This window comes from Lepidochelys olivacea (genome assembly GCF_965140295.1).
Source record: "Lepidochelys olivacea isolate rLepOli2 genome assembly, chromosome: 8".
In the NCBI taxonomy this organism is placed as follows: Eukaryota; Metazoa; Chordata; order Testudines; family Cheloniidae; genus Lepidochelys; species Lepidochelys olivacea.
Genome location: NC_140418.1, coordinates 48,592,346 through 48,601,228, shown reverse-complemented (window position 1 = coordinate 48,601,228; position 8,883 = coordinate 48,592,346). Strand labels below are relative to the sequence as shown.

The following is an 8,883-nucleotide window of genomic DNA, read 5'->3' as shown; positions in this document are numbered from 1 at the left end:
AAGCCCTCTGTATTTGTTCATCTCTTCCTTTGGTAAATATAGGTTCTAATGTCTCACTGTGGCTTGCTTAGACCATTTTTACTCACCGTTAATTAAACTCTGCAATAGCTCTTTTATTATAGTAATTTATTCCTTTATAATCTGGAACAGAGTCTCATGCTATTCTGAAAAAGGAAAGTCTAATTTAATTTTTTTTAAACATTCACGACTAAAATGCACTTTCTTCAACAAAGTCACTACAACTCTCCACCTATCACAGATGTTTTAGGCATCCCCAGCTGGTGCTGTTCATGGCTAGTTTCTGTATTTTATTAAAAGGCATGAAGTCTGTTGTGCGATGCCTTGTGGTAAGAGAGATCCTGTGTATGAGGGTGCTAATCCGCGTGGCCTTCAGCTTTGCTTCAGCTGGACTGCTGCCTCCATCTTAACTTTTGAAAGGAAACAGACACGGGAGATGAGAAGCCGAAGGCATTCAAAACTTCTTGTTTGGGGTGTTCTGAGAAATAGAGTTGGTGGAAAAATTATCACTGAAATCTGAAGTTCCAAAAGTTCAACCCGATGAAAGCATTGAAAAACAGGAAAAAAAAATGTTTATCAAAGTTCTGAAAATCTGGAGTCTGATAGAAATCTGTGTCTGCACACTGGGAGGGAGAAAACATTTTAAAGTGAGGAATGGATCCTGGACAGTGTGCATTCAACTCTGTTCTGACACAGGTGATATACAAACTCTCCAACACTGCATCCTCTAGCTCCTGAGGAGTTTCAGTAAGTGCTGCCGTTACCAAGCAATGACGATGAGAGGTAAATAACCAGAGTAATAATAACCCTGCACGTGTCAGTCACCACAACAGCAAAATATTCCCCTCTCTCTCCTTCCTCTCTTTGGCCCCCACCCTGAAAACATTTAAGGATGTCCTTAACTTCATGCACCTGAATGAGCCCCTTGACTTCAATTGGGCATTTGTGGTGCCAGAGTTTTGCAATTTTTAGACACTAAATGTACCAAATAACTGGTGAGAAAATAAAACTTTCCTCCAAACTACCAAAAAGCAGTGAAAACAACTTCCCCTCAAAAATGCTCCCAAATTCCCCAAAAGAGGACCAAAAATGCACAGAAATTATCAAAACTGCCCCCCAAATGCCCAAAGTGACACAAGCTAGGTTGTTTTTTAAAAAAAGCTTCAAAATGGTTTAAAATGTGTTCTTAAAAAGTGCCCCAACTAGCTACAAAATGGTCAAAATCTTTCCCCCCAGAGGTGGTCAAAGAACTGTGCATGGGCAGGGGTTCCTGTCATGAGTTAATATGTTAGTGCAGAGGTTCTCAACCTTTCTCTGAGGCCCCGCAAAATGCTATAAAAACTCCACGGCCTGGGCCTCATGCCTCAGGGGGCACCGTGAAGCTAAGATGCTCAGGCTTTGGCTTTAGTCCCAGGTGGTGGAGCTCGGGGCCCCAGGCTGCAGTCTTGTGCAGCGAGGATTTAGCTTTCTGCCCTGGGTCCTAGCAAGTCTAACACTGGCCATGCTTAGTGGACCCCTTGAAACATGCCAACAGCCCCCCCAAACCCCTGTTTGAGAACCACTGTGTTATTGTATGCTGAACTGACACAGGGATTTTGGTAGTACAGCAATGCCACCCCCTGGTTATTCTGTGTATGGAATATAAATGTATTTCATGCTGAGAAATACTCAGTAGTTATTCACTTTAGCAGCTCATTCTGTCATTATGATTTCTGCCTTATTCCCTCTGTGTAGGATTAGTATTATGCTGATATTCAGGTAAAAAAAATAAAAAAGCCCTTGATATAACAGCCAAGAGGCCACCTTCCATCCCCCCCAAGCTGAGAATTCCAGTGGAAGCCAGTTTCTCTTGGAGTCCTCTTGATACTTTCTTGAATTAACTTTCAGAGACCACATATGATCTGTATCGGGGTTCTCAGCCTGGGGCATGTGACCAGGTATCAGGGACCATCTTGCCCTTCCCATATTGCTAAATGGGCAGGTCCTGTATGGAAAAAGTGAAAACCACTGATCTATATATATCTTTGATCTTCTACATGTTTATTTACCAATGTCTGGAAAATGCCAGGCCCAGGGTAATGTTGTTTGTAGAGGGCACCCTGCTTACACATGAATATGCACATTCTGGAAGTGGAGTAGGTGGTTACACATCTGGGAATGTCAGCCTAAATATGGCTTTGGGACAGAGGTGGGTAAACTATGGCCCATGGGACCATCTTACCTGGCCCCTGAGCTTCTGGCCCGGGTGGCTCATCCCCAGCCCCTCCCCTGCTGTTCACCCTACCCCCAAAGCTATGCCACTGCACGGGCAGCAGGGCTATGAGCTCCTGCCGCTCTGAGTGGCATGGAAAGGGGGCAGCAGTGCGTGCGGTGGTGGGGGGATTGGATAGGTAGGGGGTCCGGGGGGGGCAGTCAGGGAGCAGGGGGCAGTTAGGGACGGTGGGCCTGGGGAGCAGTCAGGGGACAGAGAGCAGTTGGATGGGGCGGAGGTTCTGGGGTGGTCAGCGGTTGGGGAACATGGGGGGGTTGGATACGGTGTAGGAGTCCCAGGGGTGCGGATAGGTCAGGGCAGTCAAGGGATGGGGGGGTTGGATAGGGAGTGGGATCCCGGGGGGGGGGCGGTTAGGGGCGGGGGTGCAGAAGGGGGCAGTCAGGGGACAAGGAGCAGGGGGTTGGAGGTTCTGAGGGGGACAGTCGGGGGCAGGAAGTGGGAGGGGGCGAGTAGGAGGCAGGGGCCAGGCTGTTTGGGGAGGCACAGCCTTCCCTATCCGCCCACCCATACAGTTTTGCACCCTGATGTGGCTCTCGGGCCAAAAAATTTGCCCACCCCCGCTTTAGGATCTCCACCTTACCAAGAAGGGTAATGTTTGCCTGGCAAACCCATTGAGGTCAATGGCCTGCCTGCATGAATGTAAATTAACAGTGGAATCTGACCGTCTGGATTTTGCTCTTGGCTTTGACTACAGCCCATCGAGGTCAATGGGATCGTTTCCATCAGGTCAGGTTCCTTGTGTTTCACATGTGCCAGTGACACTTTGCTACCAGCATTTTCTCCACCTACACTCAAAGCCCTTTAGAAATAATCGCTGGAGGAGCACAATGCTGTGAGCTCTCTGTCACTCCCCTGGGACAAATGCACGTGCAATTAACCACAGCCCCACCGTCCCACCCATCCGCACGGGGCCAGCCTGCACAGCAGCCTGCAGCAGGGGGCGCCGTGCGCCCACGCGCCCCGCGTCCCCCGACAGCCTCGCCAAGCTCCGCGGCGCCCCGCGCATGCGCAGGGCGGCGTGCGCGCGAGAGGCGCCGGACCCCAGGCAGCACCTTCGATGGGGGCGGGTCCGGAGCGTTCAGGCACCGCCCCCTAACCCCACCTCTCACTCATGCGTGCCTGGCTTGTGGGCAGGGACACAGTCGCGCCGGAAGTGACGTTGCCGGGGGCGGAGTGCCCGCCAGATTTGAAAAAGTGACGTGAGGGGCCGCGCGGCGGCTCAGCTGCGTGAACCTCACTCCTCTTGGGTCAGGTGAGCGGCGCGCGCCGGTGTTCACCCCTCCCCCACACCGGGGCTTGCCGCTACGAGCCCCCGGCTGCCCGGGGAGAGCGCGCAGGGGGAGGGGGGTCGACGGTGCTGGGCACTGGAGCGTCAGTGCCTCGCGGGGGGGTGATGGGGCCCCGGGCGCGGGTGTCCGTGCCTGGGGCCCCGGGCATAAGAACGGCCAGACTGAGTCCCGCCAAAGGTCCATCTCGCCCAGCATCCTGTCTTCCGACAGCAGCCGGTGCCAGCTGCCCCAGAGGGAGTGAACAGAGCCGGGCAATTGTCCAGTGATCCGGCCCCTGTCGTCCACTCCCAGCGTCTGGCAGTTGGAGGTTTTGGGACACCCAGAGCATCGGGTTGCGTCCCTGACTATCTTGGCTCCCCGCTGTTGATGGGTCTATGCTCCATGGACCTATCTGGTTCTGTTTTGAACCCTGCTGTAGTCTTGGCCTTGGCAACATCCTCTGGCAAAGAGTTGGCAGGTTGACTGTGCGTTCTGTGAAGAAGTACTTCCTTTTGTTTGTTTTAAACCTGCCGCCTATTGATTTCACTATGTGAGCCCTGGTTCTTGTGTTATGAGAAGGAGTAAATAATACTTCCTATTTACTTTCTCCACACCTGTCATGACTTTATAGAGCTCTGTCCTCCTTCAGAGTCTGTCTTCTAGGCTGAACGGTCCCAGTCTTTTGCATCTTTCCTCATATGCAAGCTGTTCCATACCCTGATTCATCGACCTTAAGGCCAGAAGGGACCATCATTGCAGGCCACAGAACCTCGCCCACCCATTTCTGTAATAGACGCCTGACCTCTGGCTGGGTTACAGAAGTCCTCAAATCACAACTGAAAGATTTCAAGTTACAGAGAATTCACCAAAAAGAAAAGGCGTACTTATGGCACCTTAGAGACTAACAAATTTATTTGAGCATAAGCTTTCGTGAGCTACAGCTCACTTCATTAGATGCATGTGATGAAGTGAGCTGTAGCTCACGAAAGCTTATGCTCAAATAAATTGGTTAGTCTCTAAGGTGCCACAAGTACGCCTTTTCTTTTTGCAGATAGAGACTAACATGGCTGCTACTCTGAAACCAGAGAACTCACTATTTATTCTACTTCAAACCGGCAAGTGACATGTGCCGTATGCTGTACAGGAAGGTGAAACCCTCCTACCCCATCCCCAGGGTCTCTGCTGATGTGACCTGGGGGAAAACTTCATGACCCCAAATATGATGATTAGACCCTCACCGTATCTGAGAGATCTACCAGCCAGACAGCTGGGAAAGAATTCACTGTAATAACTCAGAGCCAACCCCATCTAGTGTCCCATCTCTGGCTGTTGGAGATATTTGCTACTAGCAGTTGCGGATAGCCACATCCATTGTAAGCAATCTTGCATACCACCTCCTTCATAAACGTATCCAGCTCAATTTGAAGCCAGGTAGGTTTTTTGCCCCCACTACTCTCCTTGGAAAGCTCTTCCAGAACTTCACTCCTCTGATGGTTAGAAACCTTCATCTAATTTCAAGCCTAAACTTGTTGATGATCAGTTTATATGCTTTTGTTTTTGTGCCAGCATTGGCCTTTAGCTTAAATAACTCCTCTCCCTCTAACCATATATTTATAGAGAGCAATCATATCTCCCCTGACCCTTCATTTGACTCAGCTAAACGTGAGAGGAGACTCAAAGAGCTTGGCTTAAGGTAGGTTTTCCATTCTTCTGATCATCCTACTAGCCCATCTCTCCACCTGTTCCAGTTTGATTTCATCTTAAATATGGGAGACTAGAACTGCACACAGTATTCCAGATGAGGTCTCACTAGTGCCTTGTATAATGGTAATAACACTTCCTTGTCTCTCATGGAAATACCTTGCCTGATGCTTAGAGCCCTGCGTGGATACAAAAAATGTAGATCTGCATCTGCCAGAATCAATGTGCATCCGACCTGCTATCCACTGGCTGTCTTTTATGTGTATCTGCACAAGCAGCAACAAGCTGTCTCACAAGGGCCAAAGATAGTGACAGGGTGGAGAGTGCAGATGAGTGAGGAGGGGGTGGGGTCTTGCAGTGAAGAGGTGGTATGAGGGCAGGTACTGGGCATAGGGGGCGGCACGGGGGCAGGGTCTCGGGGAGAAGGCGTGGCATGGGGGTTGGAGGGAAGGGGCATCGCATAACGCTCCCTGGGGGCTCGTGTGTGATGGCAGCAGCAGGGTATGTTGCATCACAGCAGGGCAGAGGGATGGGGCACTCGGGCGCCACCCGCTCCAATCTCTGTGGCTGGGGCAGGCCCTGCTGCCCAGGGGGCTGGGAGCGTGGCCGGTGTTGCCTGGCTGGGCCATGGTGGGAATGCTGGCGTTGTTTGAGGGGCCAGAGCTTCTGGATAGGAAATGGTGCGGTGAGCAGGTGCTGGACATCAGTGACTCCGACCTGCCCCCCAGCTGCTGGCCGCCGGCCCCGAGCATGCTGCATCCCCCTGGCTGCCTGAGCTGGATGCCGAGGGTCAGGCGCCGCTGGTGGATAGAGCCATGTACGGTTGTCTCCACATCAATCCACTAACCGCAAAAATGGACTGCAGATATGAAGTGGATATCCGTGGATTTTCAGGGCTCTACTGATGCATCCTAGGATTGCATTAGCCTTTTTCATGGCTGCGTTGTATTGTGGCTCATAGTCATCCTGTGATTGATCAATACAGCCAGGTCATTCTGTATCCTCCTTTATCCTGTGTCCTCCTTTATCAATTCCAACTGATATGTCCCCAACTTATAGCAAAAATTCTTGTTCTTAGTTCCTATGTGCATGACCTTGCAGTTCGCACTATTACATTTCATCCCATTTGTATTTCTCCATTTTTCAAGATCATCCAGATCTTCTTCTATGATATTCCGGTCCTCCTCCATATTCGGAACACCTCCCAACTTTGTGTCCCCTGCAAATTTTATTAGCGCACACCCACTTTTTGTGCTAAGATCATTGATGAAAATGTTAAATAAGATTGGTCCTGAGGCAGAACCCTGAGGAACTCCGCTAGTAACCCCTCTCCAGCCTGACAGTTCACCTTTCAGTATGACACATTGTAGTCTCACCTTTAACTAGTTCCTTAGCTGTCTTTCAATTCTTGTATTAATCCCCATCATCTCCAATTTAACTGATAATTTCCTATGTGAAACTGTATCACGTGCCTTAGTGAAATCTAGGTAGATTGGATCTACTGCATTTCTTTTGTATAATCATTTTTGTTGTCCTTTTCTATATGTTCTCCAATTCAGATATCTTTTTTTGAGACTGGCTGACCAGAATTGCACACAGTACTCAAGATGTGGGCGTTACCATGGATTTATATATTATATTTTTATATTATCTATCCCTTTCCTAATGACTCCTAACATTGTTAGCTTTTTTGACTGCTGCTGCACATTGAATAGGTGTTTTCAGAGAACACAGACTCCAAGATTTTTCTTGAGTAGTAACAGCTAATTTAGACCCCATCATTTTGTATGTACAGTTGGGATTGTTTTTTCAATGTGCATTACTTCGCATTTATCAACATTGGACGACAAAATGGTAGATGAAATTCAGTCATCCTGGAGCAGGAGGGGCTGTCAGTGCCTGCAGGAGGAGTGATGGGGCCCTTTGGGGTGCCTGAGGTCCCTGTCCCTTGGGCAGAGATATGATGGGTCCCTTGGGGGGGGGCGCTTGTCAGTGCCTGGTGGTGGGTGGCAGCAGTGCACCTGGGGTCCCGGTGACTGGGGTTAAGGGTAGCATGGGTCCATGGGAAGACCTGATGTGGTGGGGGGCTGTCAGTGCTTGGTGTAAGGTTGATGGGGGGCCCTAAGAATCATAGACTTTAAGGTCAGAAGGGACCATTATGATCGTCTAGTCTGGCGTCCTGTACAACGCAGGCCACGGAATCTCACCCACCAACTCCTGTAACAAACCCCTAATTTATGTCTGAGCTATTGAAGTCCTCAAATAGTGGTTTAAAGACTTCAAGGTGCAGAGAATCCTCCAGCAAGTGACCCGTGCCCCATGCTGCAGAGGGAGGCGAAAAACCCCCAGGGCCTCTGCCAATCTGCCCTGGGGGAAAATTCCTTCCCGACCTTTAAAGGCCATCAAGACAGGTGTTATGCTTCACAGGCACAGTTTATTCACTCTGAAGTTTTAGCAATGGGACAACATTTGGTGGTTGTGCCTTTGGGCCCCAAAGTATTGGGGTTATCAAACATCATGAGTTTAGGCTTTAAAAAAAAAAAGGCAGTTATTTTTGACCTTTGTCCTATTTTGTGCAAACAAGCTGCAAAAAACATTAAACCCAAAAACTTTTTCCAAGAAATATGGCAAGGGGATCAGCAAGGGAGTAAGGAGTTTGATTAGGTCAAAGGAAAGTGTATTTGCTGTTTGATCGCTGATCTGTATGCACCATAAAATAATCCTATAAATAAAAATAGATCACATCTTAATCATGTCCCGTCAAATTCCAAATGCTTCCCAATTATTTTCTCAACATAGGTCATGTAACCTCAAGATTTGACATTTTATTTTAAAGGTTTACTGCTGCTTGATGGTAATTTAACGGGATATACACTTTATCTAGTGCTCTTCATGGCTGGGTCAGGTCTGTGGAGGGCCCTGGAGTGAGGTAGGGGGCCATTAGTGCCTGTGGGAGGAGTGTCGGGCTATGTGAGGAACAGTCACAGGGAAATGGGAGTGGGTGACAATTCCACATTGGGAAAAGGAATTTTTCTGTGGTGATGCTGGGTCTGGGTCTGTGGAACCAGAGCTGGAGCCCAGAGCCCATACCTCTATGATAGTTCCATAGACGACTCTGCTGGGAGGTTGCTTGGTGTCATGCAGAGGCCCTGGGGGGGATCAGCTGTTGATCTGTGCTCCTCTGCATAATCTTCCCAGCCAGTGCTCTGACAGTTGTGGGACTTTAAAGGTGCATTCTTTGTGCTGCTGTTTTTCTTTGCAGACCCGCAAAATGGATCTCTTAACGTTTCCCAGATATAATCCTAGTGACATCATAACTCACATCCGCAATCAGATCCTAACAGGATCCGAAGCTAAAAACCTCTCCAAAAATGACTTGTTTCCAAATCCCAAGGTAAGAATGCTCTGGAAACAGAGTAGCTTGCTGCTGGAGGACACTGTAAATAGAATAGTGTATTCAGGATTTTACCACAGAACACTTATTTGCAAAAGTAGTCCTGGCTGTGGTAAAAATATTCACATGAGGAAATATTACAGTTGTAGTCTGCCATCTTACAAGTGAGCAGACAGACCCTTGCATCTGCATGCAGTTTCATGATTAGGACATTGGAACCCATAACTTGG

General features: G+C 49.0%; 1 protein-coding gene across 2 annotated transcripts in view; it reads left to right on the top strand.

The window, feature by feature from the left end:
* The first annotated feature begins 3,413 nt into the window (after positions 1-3,413).
* Positions 3,414-8,883, top strand: part of NUF2 (NUF2 component of NDC80 kinetochore complex) — a 31,705-nt gene continuing 26,235 nt past the window's right edge. Inside the window, exons 1-3 of one of the 2 annotated variants that reach the window (XM_084636423.1) lie at positions 3,414-3,542; positions 5,176-5,251; positions 8,522-8,653. In XM_084636423.1, coding sequence (XP_084492549.1) covers positions 8,531-8,653 — 123 coding nt within the window. In that variant the 5' untranslated portion in view covers positions 3,414-3,542; positions 5,176-5,251; positions 8,522-8,530. The remainder of the gene's footprint in view (positions 3,543-5,175; positions 5,252-8,521; positions 8,654-8,883) is intronic. The other variant, XM_084636424.1, reaches the window with a different exon arrangement.